At 41.8% G+C, this 14078-nt stretch overlaps 1 protein-coding gene across 8 annotated transcripts in view; it reads right to left on the bottom strand.

The window, feature by feature from the left end:
* The window catches only part of DLG4 (discs large MAGUK scaffold protein 4), a 508272-nt gene that overhangs the window by 89616 nt on the left and 404578 nt on the right, over positions 1-14078 (bottom strand). For all 8 annotated transcript variants that reach the window (XM_068273811.1, XM_068273814.1, XM_068273812.1 and 5 more), the window contains 3 exons: positions 9818-9974; positions 9628-9730; positions 1341-1461 (listed from right to left, as the gene is read on the bottom strand). In XM_068273811.1, the coding sequence (XP_068129912.1) occupies positions 1341-1461; positions 9628-9730; positions 9818-9974 (381 nt within the window). The remainder of the gene's footprint in view (positions 1-1340; positions 1462-9627; positions 9731-9817; positions 9975-14078) is intronic.

The following is a 14078-nucleotide window of genomic DNA, read 5'->3' as shown; positions in this document are numbered from 1 at the left end:
GGGATGGGGAGATTATGGAATGATGGGATGGAGAGATGATGGGATGGAGAGATGATGGAATGAAGAGATAGAGAGATGATGGAATGAAGGGATAGAAATATGATGGAATGATGGGATGGAGAGATGATGGAATGATGGGATGGAGAGATGATGGGATGGAAATATGATGGAATGAAGGGATGGAGAGATGATGGGATGGTGGGATGGAGAGATGATGGGATGGGGAGATGATGGAATGATGGAATGGAGAGATGATGGAATGATGGGATGGAGAGATGATGGAATGATGGGATGGAGAGATGATGGGATGGAGAGATGATGGAATGATGGGATGGATAGATGATGGGATGGAGAGATGATGGGATGGAGAGATGATGGAATGATGGGATGGAGAGATGATGGGATGGAGAGATGATGGGATGGAGAGATGATGGAATGATGGGATGGAGAGATGATGGGATGGAGAGATGATGGAATGGAGAGAGCATGGGATGGAGAGATGATGGGATGATGGGATAGAGGCGAGTTGAAATTCTGCACGCCTGCTACCCACGGTAATGCTACGTAGTGCGCACTCCTAAGTTACACAAACTCATTTTAAAGTTCTGGGCGTCCTTTTAAACTACCATGAATGTGAAGTAGTGCGATAGTTCACTAGCACAACCGCTACTACGATAACGCACATTAAGGAACCAAGCCCAGAGAGAGACTGCAGAGTCTAGTCTTACATATCAGTGCTCGGATTGTTCCTTGTTACCCGTGTGAGATTGCATTGTGTGTGTAGCATTTCCATCATTTGGGTGCAAAGCCTCTGGCTGACTGCAGATACGTGACGCCAGCCTGAGAGCGTGCAGCTCGACAGCAGTGCATGAAATCGCCGTTATTATTGCAATAGACGGGGACAGATCTCTTGTGGTACAGGAATCTGTGTGTGTATGGTGTCTATTCATTGAAGCTTTTACCACTGACTTTTGACATAAAAGTTTGGTTTTAAACACTAGGCCTTAGTAACTAGTTTGCACCACTAAAGCTCATGGAATCACGTTTTTACTGTAAGAGGAGACAGTGGCCATAAGGCCTCTTTAAGAGGTTGTCCAGAAGGATTAAAATGTATAAAAATAAAGAGGACGACGTACCAACAACATAAGCAGTATAAATGTGTAATGACAACGCATTCTGTTAGGTCACAGCCTCTTCATCAGAGCCGAAGAGGGAGGCTGAGACCCAACTAAACAGACTGATCATTAGCACAGTCAGAAAGTCATTCTCCCTCTTGTCACACATTATCCCCTCTGGGCACCCGTAGCACTCAGTTACGGGAATGGTGGTGATTCTCTCACCGGATGTAGAATCCTCTCTTGCCCCCGTTGGTGTTGTGTAGTGAGGCGCTCCCGGAGCCCAGACTGCTGTTCATCAGCTGCTCTCGCAGGTCATGGATCTTGGCCTCGAAGCGGCTGTATTCTGGAGGGAGACGTCACATGACAATGTGGTCAGACAGATACAAACGCTCACAGATACCCATCATTCCCAATAGATGACCATCATTCCCAACAGATAACAATCATTTCTAACAAATTACCATAATTCCCAACAGATAACCATTATTCCTAACAGATGACCATCAATCCTAACAGATAACCATCATTCCCAACAGATAACCATCATTCCCAACAGATAACCATCATTCCTAACAGATGACCATCAATCCTAACAGATAACCATCATTCCCAACAGATAACCATCATTCCCAACAGATAACCATCATTCCCAACAGATAACCATCATTCCCAACAGATGACCATCATTCCTAACAGATGACCATCATTCCTAACAGATGACCATCATTCCTAAAAGATAACCATCATTTCTAACAGATAACCATCATTCCCAACAGATAACCATCATTCCTAAAAGATGACCATCATTCCCAACAGATAACCATCATTCCTAACAGATAACCATCATTCCCAACAGATAACCATCATTCCTAACAGATAACCATCATTCCTAACAGATAACCATCATTCCTAACAGATAACCATCATTCCTAAAAGATGACCATCATTCCTAACAGATAACCATCATTCCTAACAGATAACCATCATTCCCAACAGATAACCATCATTCCCAACAGATGACCATCATTCCTAACAGATGACCATCATTCCTAACAGATGACCATCATTCCTAAAAGATAACCATCATTTCTAACAGATAACCATCATTCCCAAAAGATAACCATCATTCCTAAAAGATGACCATCATTCCTAACAGATAACCATCATTCCCAACAGATAACCATCATTCCCAACAGATAACCATCATTCCTAAAAGATGACCATCATTCCCAACAGATAACCATCATTCCCAACAGATAACCATCATTCCTAACAGATAACCATCATTCCCAACAGATAACCATCATTCCTAAAAGATGACCATCATTCCCAACAGATAACCATCATTCCCAACAGATAACCATCATTCCTAACAGATAACCATCATTCCCAACAGATAACCATCATTCCTAACAGATAACCATCATTCCTAACAGATAACCATCATTCCTAACAGATAACCATCATTCCTAAAATATGACCATCATTCCTAACAGATAACCATCATTCCTAACAGATAACCATCATTCCTAAAAGATGACCATCATTCCTAACAGATAACCATCATTCCCAACAGATAACCATCATTCCTAACAGATGACCATCATTCCCAACAGATAACCATCATTCCTAAAAGATGACCATCATTCCTAACAGATGACCATCATTCCCAACAGATAACCATCATTCCTAAAAGATGACCATCACTCCTAACAGATGAACATCATTCCCAACAGATAACCATTATTCCTAACAGATGACAATCATTCCTAAAAGATGACCATCATTCCTAACAGATAACCATCATTCCTAACAGATAACCATCATTCCTAAAAGATGACCATCATTCCTAACAGATAACCATCATTCCCAACAGATAACCATCATTCCTAACAGATGACCATCATTCCCAACAGATAACCATCATTCCTAAAAGATGACCATCATTCCTAACAGATAACCATCATTCCCAACAGATAACCATCATTCCTAACAGATGACCATCATTCCCAACAGATAACCATCATTCCCAACAGATAACCATCATTCCTAAAAGATGACCATCATTCCCAACAGATAACCATCATTCCTAACAGATAACCATCATTCCCAACAGATAACCATCATTCCTAACAGATAACCATCATTCCTAACAGATAACCATCATTCCTAACAGATAACCATCATTTCTAAAAGATGACCATCATTCCTAACAGATAACCATCATTCCCAACAGATAACCATCATTCCTAAAAGATGACCATCATTCCTAACAGATGACCATCATTCCCAACAGATAACCATCATTCCTAAAAGATGACCATCATTCCTAACAGATGACCATCATTCCCAACAGATAACCATCATTCCTAAAAGATGACCATCATTCCTAACAGATGACCATCATTCCCAACAGATAACCATCATTCCTAAAAGATGACCATCATTCCTAAAAGATGACCATCATTCCCAACAGATAACCATCATTCCTAACAGATGACCATCATTCCTAACAGATGACAATCATTCCTAAAAGATGACCATCATTCCTAACAGATAACCATCATTCCGAACAGATGACCATCATTCCTAACAGATGACCATCATTCCTAACAGATTACCATCATTCCCAACAGATAACCATCATTCCTAACAGATAACCATCATTCCCAACAGATAACCATCATTCCTAAAAGATGACCATCATTCCTAACAGATAACCATCATTCCCAACAGATAACCATCATTCCTAAAAGATGACCATCATTCCTAACAGATGACCATCATTCCCAACAGATAACCATCATTCCTAAAAGATGACCATCATTCCTAACAGATGAACATCATTCCCAACAGATAACCATTATTCCTAACAGATGACCATCATTCCTAACAGATGACAATCATTCCTAAAAGATGACCATCATTCCTAACAGATAACCATCATTCCGAACAGATGACCATCATTCCTAACAGATGACCATCATTCCTAACAGATGACCATCATTCCTAACAGATAACCATCATTCCTAACAGATAACCATCATTCCTAAAAGATGACCATCATTCCTAACAGATAACCATCATTCCCAACAGATAACCATCATTCCTAACAGATGACCATCATTCCCAACAGATAACCATCATTCCTAAAAGATGACCATCATTCCTAACAGATGACCATCATTCCCAACAGATAACCATCATTCCCAACAGATAACCATCATTCCTAAAAGATGACCATCATTCCCAACAGATAACCATCATTCCTAACAGATAACCATCATTCCCAACAGATAACCATCATTCCTAACAGATAACCATCATTCCTAACAGATAACCATCATTCCTAACAGATAACCATCATTTCTAAAAGATGACCATCATTCCTAACAGATAACCATCATTCCTAACAGATAACCATCATTCCCAACAGATAACCATCATTCCCAACAGATGACCATCATTCCTAACAGATGACCATCATTCCTAACAGATAACCATCATTCCCAACAGATAACCATCATTCCTAAAAGATGACCATCATTCCTAACAGATAACCATCATTCCCAACAGATAACCATCATTCCCAACAGATAACCATCATTCCTAAAAGATGACCATCATTCCCAACAGATAACCATCATTCCCAACAGATAACCATCATTCCTAACAGATAACCATCATTCCTAACAGATAACCATCATTCCTAAAAGCTGACCATCATTCCCAACAGATAACCATCATTCCCAACAGATAACCATCATTCCTAACAGATAACCATCATTCCCAACAGATAACCATCATTCCTAACAGATAACCATCATTCCTAACAGATAACCATCATTCCTAAAATATGACCATCATTCCTAACAGATAACCATCATTCCTAACAGATAACCATCATTCCTAAAAGATGACCATCATTCCTAACAGATTACCATCATTCCCAACAGATAACCATCATTCCTAACAGATGACCATCATTCCCAACAGATAACCATCATTCCTAAAAGATGACCATCATTCCTAACAGATGACCATCATTCCCAACAGATAACCATCATTCCTAAAAGATGACCATCATTCCTAACAGATGACCATCATTCCCAACAGATAACCATCATTCCTAACAGATGACCATCATTCCTAACAGATGACAATCATTCCTAAAAGATGACCATCATTCCTAACAGATAACCATCATTCCTAACAGATAACCATCATTCCTAAAAGATGACCATCATTCCTAACAGATAACCATCATTCCCAACAGATAACCATCATTCCTAACAGATGACCATTATTCCCAACAGATAACCATCATTCCTAAAAGATGACCATCATTCCTAACAGATGACCATCATTCCCAACAGATAACCATCATTCCCAACAGATGACCATCATTACCAACAGATAACCATTATTCCTAACAGATGACCATCATTCCCTACAGCTAACCATCATTCCTAACAGATAACCATCATTCCCAACAGATGACCATCATTCCGAACAGATGACCATCATTCCCAACAGATGACCATCATTCCTAACAGATAAACATCATTCCCAACAGATGACCATCATTCCCAACAGATAATTCTCATTCCCAACAGATAACCATCATTCCCAACAGATGACCCTCATTCCCAACAGATAACCATCATTCCTAACAGATAACCATCATTCCGAACAGATGACCATCATTCCTAACAGATGACCATCATTCCTAACAGATGACCATCATTCCTAACAGATGACCATCATTCCTAACAGATGACCATCATTCCTAACAGATAACCCTCATTCCCAACAGATGACCATCATTCCTAACAGATGACCATCATTCCTAACAGATAACCATCATTCCCAACAGATAGCCATCATTACTAACAGACGACCATCATTCCTAACAGATGACCGTCATTCCTGACATATGACCATCATTCCCTACAGATAACCATCATTCCCAACAGATAACCATCATTCCCAACAGATAACCATTATTCCTAACAGATAACCATCATTCCCAACAGATGACCATTATTCCTAACAGATGACCATCATTCCTAACAGATGACCATCATTCCTAACAGATAGCCATCATTTCTAACAGATGACCATCATTCCCTACAGATAACCATCATTCCCAACAGATAAACATAATTCCCAACAGATAACCATCAATTCTAACAGATAAACATAATTCCCAACAGATAACCATCATTCCTAACAGATAACCATTATTCCTAACAGATAACCATTATTCCTAACAGATGACCATAATTCCCAACAGATAACCATTATTCCTAACAGATGACCATCATTCCCAACAGATAACCATTATTCCTAACAGATAACCATCATTTCTAACAGATAAACATAATTCCTAACAGATAAACATAATTCCTAACAGATAACCATCATTCCTAACAGATAACCATCATTTCTAACAGATAAACATAATTCCTAACAGATAACCATCATTCCCAACAGATAACCACCATTCCCAACAGATAAACATCATTCCCAACAGAGAACCATCATTCCTAACAGATAACCATCATTCCTAACAGATAAACATTATTCCTAACAGATGACCATCATTCCTAACAGATGACCATCATTCCCAACAGATGACCATCATTCCCAACAGATGACCATCATTCCCAACAGATGACCATCATTCCCAACAGATAACCATCATTCCCAACAGATTACCATCATTCCTAACAGATGACCATCATTTCCAACAGATAACCATCATTCCTAACAGATGACCATCGTTCCCTACAGATGACCATCATTCCCAACAGATGACCATCGTTCCCTACAGATGACCATCATTCCCAACAGATAATCATCATTCCTAACAGATAACCATTATTCCTAACAGATGACCATCATTCCTAACAGATGACCATCATTCCTAACAGATGACCATCATTCCCTACAGATGACCATCATTCCCAACAGATAACCATCATTCCTAACAGATAACCACCATTCCCAACAGATAACCATCATTCCCAACAGATAACCATCATTCCTAACAGATGACCATCATTTCCAACAGATAACCATCATTCCTAACAGATGACCATCATTCCCAACAGATGCCCGTCATTCCCAACAGATGACCATCATTCCCATCAGGTAACCATCATTCCTAACAGATAACCACCATTCCTAACAGATAACCACCATTCCTAACAGATAACCATCATTCCCAACAGATGACCATCATTCCTAACAGATAACCATCATTTCTAACAGATAAACATAATTCCTAACAGATCACCATCATTCCCAACATATAAACATCATTCCTAACAGATAACTATCATTCCCAACAGATAACTCTCATTCCCAACAGATGACCATTATTCCTAACAGATAACCATCATTCCTAACAGATAATCATAATTCCCAACATGTAACCATTATTCCTAACAGATAACCATCATTCCTAACAGATAATCATACTTCCCAACAGATAACCATCATTCATAACAGATAACCATCATCCCTAACAGATAACCATAATTCCCAACAGATAACCATCATTCCCAACAGATAACCCTCATTCCCAACAGATAACCATCATTCCCAACAGATGACCATTATTCCTAACAGATAACCATCATTCCTAACAGATAATCATAATTCCCAACAGATAACCATTATTCCTAACAGATAACCATCATTCCTAACAGATAATCATAATTCCCAGCCGATAACCAGCATTCATAACAGATAACCATCATTCCCTACAGATAACCATCATTCCCAACAGATAAACATAATTCCCAGCAGATAACCATCATTCCTAACAGATAACCATCATTCCCAACAGATAACCCTCATTCCCAACAAATGACCATCATTCCTAACAGATAACCATCATTCCTAACATATACTCATAATTCCCAACAGATAACCATCATTCCTAACAGATAGCCATCATTCCTAACAGATAACCATCATTCCTAACAGATAACCATAATTCCCAACAGATAACCATCATTCCTAACAGATCACCATCATTCCCAACAGATAACCCTCATTCCCAACAGATAACCATCATTCCCAACAGATGACCATTATTCCTAACAGATAACCATCATTCCTAACAGATAATCATAATTCCCAACAGATAACCATTATTCCTAACAGATAACCATCATTCCTAACAGATAATCATAATTCCCAGCCGATAACCATCATTCATAACAGATAACCATCATTCCCTACAGATAACCATCATTCCTAACAGATAAACATAATTCCCAGCAGATAACCATCATTCCTAACAGATAACCATCATTCCCAACAGATAACCCTCATTCCCAACAAATGACCATTATTCCTAACAGATAACCAGCATTCCTAACAGATAATCATAATTCCCAACAGATAACCATTATTCCTAACAGATAACCATCATTCCTAACAGATAGCCATAATTCCCAACAGATAACCATCATTCCAAACAGATAACCATCATTCCCAACAGATAACCATCATTCCCAACAAATAACCATCATTCCTAACAGATGACCATCATTCCCAACAGATAACCCTCATTCCTAACAGATAACCGTCATTTCTAACAGATGACCATCGTTCCCAGCAGATAACCATCATTTCTAACAGATAACCATCACTCCTAACAGATAACCATAATTCCCAACAGATAACCATCATTCCTAACAGATAACCATCATTCCCAACAGATAACCCTCATTCCCAACAGATAACCATCATTCCCAACAGATAACCATCATTCCCAACAGATAACCATCATTCCTAACAGATGACCATAATTCCCAACAGATCATTCCTAACAGATAACCGCCATTTCTAACAGATGACCATCCTTCCCAGCAGATAACCATCATTCCTAACAGATAACCATTATTCCCAACAGATGACCATCATTCCTAACAGATAACCCTCATTCCCAACAGATAACCATCATTCCCAATAGATGACCATCATTCCTAACAGATAACCATCATTCCCAACAGATAACCATCATTCATAACAGATGACCATCATTCCTAACAGATAACCATTATTCCCAACAGATGACCATCATTCCTAACAGATAACCCTCATTCCCAACAGATAACCACCATTCCCAATAGATGACCATCATTCCTAACAGATAACCATCATTCCTAACAGATAATCAGCATTCCCAACAGATAACAATTATTTCTAACAGATAACCACAGGCTCGTTATTGCCACCAGGGAAGAGACAGAAAATCACAGCTGGTAATTTACACATTTGCTAATCCCATCTTCTGCCGCCTGAGTGGTGCTAGTGAGCATATGAGAATAAATTGCCTCCCCCCCACCCCCCATCCCCACTGCATGTTCTGGTGCCCCCTATAGTCAGCCTGCAGTAATGATGACAGCTATTTTTCTAACCCTAACCCAAAATACACACATATATCTCATAATGGAGGTATAACTACAGAACATAGGAGGTTATTAGTTACCCTCTGGTTTATATTGTGCAATGATGGTGACCGTCTGTCCAGCGTTCTTCAGGGCCAGGGCTGCTTGCTCATGAGTTGCGTTCCTCAGATCTCCACCATTCACCTAATGAGCAGGAGGAGAGATTGAGGTCAGCACATGATATTCAGAGTGTCCTTCCAGTGCTGGAGAACAAGGGGCAGAGATACTCACAGACAGGATCTGGTCCCCCTTCCTCAAGGCTCCACTCAGATCTGCTGGACCCCCCGCCAAGATGAAAGAGATGAAAATACCTTCACCGTCTTCTCCACCAACAATATTAAACCCTAAACCCGTAGATCCACGATGTATAACGATTCTGCGAGGTTCCCTGAGATAAAAAGAGGGCAGAGATCAGAAAATGGGGACAAGACCAAGACTATCGCCCATATGCAATTACCTTCTTCTCCTGAGTCTTTTCCTAGGTGATAAATAAAATGCATTTTAAGCCATCAAAAAGCAAGAAAATTCTCAAAATTATTTTAATCGTCTTTTTTCACTTCGTTTTTGGTACTTTTTAGTTATAAAGTGCTGAAAAGTTATTTTAAATCAAAGATGAAAAATTATCTCCTAGGAGAAAACCCAAGTGAAACAGTGAATTGCATATGGGCCTATGTGTCCTGTCTGCCCAAACCCTCCACCACCATGAAGACTATCATCTCAGAGGGTGTCCTATGTGCCCAAACCCTCCGGCACCATGAAGACTACTGAGAGAGTGTCCTATGTGCCTGACCCCTCCACCATCATCAAGACTATCATCTCAGAGGGTGTCCTATGTGACTGAACCCTCCACCACCATGAAGACTATCATCTCAGAGCATGTCCTGTCTGCCCAAACCTTCCACCACCATGAAGACTACCATCTCAGAGAGTGTCCTATGTGCCTGAACCCTCCACCACCATGAAGATTATCATTTTAGAGGGTGTGCTATGTGCCCAAACCTTCCACCACCATGAAGACTACCATCTCAGAGAGTGTCCTATGTGCCTGAACCCTCCACCACCATGAAGACTATCATCTCAGAGGGTGTCCTATGTGCCCAAACCCTCCACCATCATCAAGACTATCATCTCAGAGGGTGTCCTATGTGACTGAACCCCCCACCACCATGAAGACTATCATCTCAGAGCATGTCCTGTCTGCCCAAACCTTCCACCACCATGAAGACTACCATCTCAGAGAGTGTCCTATGTGCCCAAACCTTCCACCACCATGAAGACTACCATCTCAGAGAGTGTCCTATGTGCCTGAACCCTCCACCACCATGAAGACTATCATCTCAGAGAGTGTCCTATGTGCCTGAACCCTCCACCACCATGAAGACTATCATCTCAGAGGGTGTCCTATGTGCCTGAACCTCCACTATAATCAAGACTATCATCTCAGGGAGTGTCCTATGTGCCTGAACCCTCCACCATCATCAAGACCATCATCTCAGAGGGTGTCCTATGTGCCTGAAACCTCCACTATAATCAATACTATCATCTCAGAGGGTGTCCTATGTGCCTGAACCCTCCACCATCATCAAGACTATCATCTCAGAGAGTGTCCTATGTGCCTGAACCCTCCACCACCATGAAGACTCATCTCAGAGGGTGTCCTATGTGTCTGAACCCTCCACCACCATGAAGACTATCATCTCAGAGGGTGTCCTATGTGCCTGAAACCCCCACCATCATCAAGACTATCATCTCAGAGGGTGTCCTATCTGCCCAAACCCTCCACCACAATGAAGACTATCATCTCAGAGAATGTCTTATGTGCCTGAACCCTCCACCCCCATGAAGACTACCATCTCAGAGAGTGTCCTATGTGCCCAAACCTTCCACCACCATGAAGACTACCATCTCAGAGAGTGTCCTATGTGCCTGCACCCTCCACCATCATGAAGACTATCATCTCAGAGGTTGTCCTATCTGCCCAAACCCTCCACCACAATGAAGACTATCATCTCAGAGAATGTCTTATGTGCCTGAACCCTCCACCCCCATGAAGACTACCATCTCAGAGAGTGTCCTATGTGCCCAAACCTTCCACCACCATGAAGACTATCCTCTCAGAGAGCGACCTATGTGCCTGAACCCTCCACCACCATGAAGACTATCATCTCAGAGAGTGTCCTATGTGCCTGAACCCTCCACCATCATCAAGACTACCATCTCAGAGGGTGTCCTATGTGCCTGAACCCTCCACCATAAACAAGACTACCATCTCAGAGAGTGTCCTATGTGCCTGAACCCTCCACCATCATCAAGACTATCATCTCAGAGGGTGTCCTATGTGCCTGAACCCTCCACCATAATCAAGACTACATCTCAGAGCATGTCCTATGTGCCTAAACCCTCCACCATAATCAAGACTACATCTCAGAGAGTGTCCTATATGCCCGAACCCTCCACCATCATTAAGACTACCATCTCAGAGAGTGTCCTATATGCCCGAACCCTCCACCATCATCAAGACTACCATCTCAGAGAGTGTCCTATGTCCCAAACCATCCACCATTATCAAGACTACCATCTCAAAGGTCGTCCTATGTGTCTGAACCCTCCACCATCATCAAGACTATCATCTCAGAGGGTGTCCTATGTGCCTGAACCCTCCACCATCATCAAGACTATCATCTCAGAGAATGTCCTATGTGCCTGAACCCTCCACCACCATGAAGACTACTGAGAGAGTGTCCTATGTGCCTGAACCCTCCACCATCATCAAGACTATCATCTCAGAGGGTGTCCTATGTGCCTGAACCCTCCACCATCATCAAGACTATCATCTCAGAGAATCTCCTATGTGCCTGAACCCTCCACCACCATGAAGACTATCATCTCAGAGAGTGTCCTATGTGCCTGGAACCCTCCACCACCATGAAGACTATCATCTCAGAGGGTGTCCTATGTGCCCAAACCCTCCACCACCATGAAGACTATCATCTCAGAGGGTGTCCTATGTGCTTGAAACCTCCACTATAATCAAGACTATCATCTCAGAGGGTGTCCTATGTGCCTGAACCCTCCACCATCATCAAGACTATCATCTCAGAGGGTGCCCTATGTGTCTGAACCCTCCACCATCATCAAGACTATCATCTCAGAGGGTATCCTATGTGCCTGAAACCTCCACTATAATCAATACTATCATCTCAGAGGGTGTCCTATGTGCCTGAACCCTCCACCATCATCAAGACTATTATCTCAGACAATGTCCTATGTGCCTGAACCCTCCACCACCATGAAGACTATCATCTCATTGTGTCCTATTTGCCTGAACCCTCCACCATCATCAAGACTATCATCTCAGAGGGTGTCCTATGTGTCTGAACCCTCCACCACCATGAAGACTATCATCTCAGAGGGTGTCCTATGTGCCTGAACCCTCCACCATCATCAAGACTATCATCTCAGAGGGTGTCCTATGTGCCTGCACCCTCCACCATCATCAAGACTATCATCTCAGAGGTTGTCCTATCTGCCCAAACCCTCCACCACAATGAAAACTATCATCTCAGAGAATGTCCTATGTGCCTGAACCCTCCACCACCATGAAGACTATCCTCTCAGAGAGCGACCTATGTGCCTGAACCCTCCACCACCATGAAGACTATCATCTCAGATAGTGTCCTATGTGCCTGAACCCTCCACCATCATCAAGACTACCATCTCAGAGGGTGTCCTATGTGTCTGAACCCTCCACCATAATCAAGACTACCATCTCAGAGAGTGTCCTATGTGCCTGAACCCTCCACCATCATCAAGACTATCATCTCAGAGGGTGTCCTATGTGCCTGAACCCTCCACCATAATCAAGACTACATCTCAGAGCGTGTCCTATGTGCCTAAACCCTCCACCATAATCAAGACTACATCTCAGAGAGTGTCCTATATGCCCGAACCCTCCACCATCATTAAGACTACCATCTCAGAGAGTGTCCTATATGCCCGAACCCTCCACCATCATCAAGACTACCATCTCAGAGAGTGTCCTATGTCCCAAACCATCCACCATTATCAAGACTACCATCTCAAAGGTCGTCCTATGTGTCTGAACCCTCCACCATTATCAAGACTAGCATCTCAGAGAGTGTCCTATGTGCCTGAACCCTCCACCATCATCAAGACTATCATCTCAGAGGGTGTCCTATGTGCCTGAACCCTCCACCATAATCAAGACTACATCTCAGAGCGTGTCCTATGTGCCTAAACCCTCCACCATAATCAAGACTACATCTCAAAGGTCGTCCTATGTGTCTGAACCATCCACCATTATCAAGACTACCATCTCAGAGAGTGTCCTATGTGCCCAAACCCTGCACCATTATTTTATTATTATTTTTATTATTATTATTTACTATTTATATAGTGCCGACATCTTCCGCAGCGCTGTACAGAATATATTGTCTGGTCACTTCGAGACTAGCATCTCAAAGGTTGTCCT

The sequence above is a fragment of the Hyperolius riggenbachi genome, chromosome 3, assembly GCF_040937935.1.
Source record: "Hyperolius riggenbachi isolate aHypRig1 chromosome 3, aHypRig1.pri, whole genome shotgun sequence".
NCBI classification, from domain to species: Eukaryota; Metazoa; Chordata; class Amphibia; order Anura; family Hyperoliidae; genus Hyperolius; species Hyperolius riggenbachi.
The sequence above is the reverse complement of the archived record's forward strand: the minus strand, read 5'-3'. Positions and strand labels throughout refer to the sequence as shown.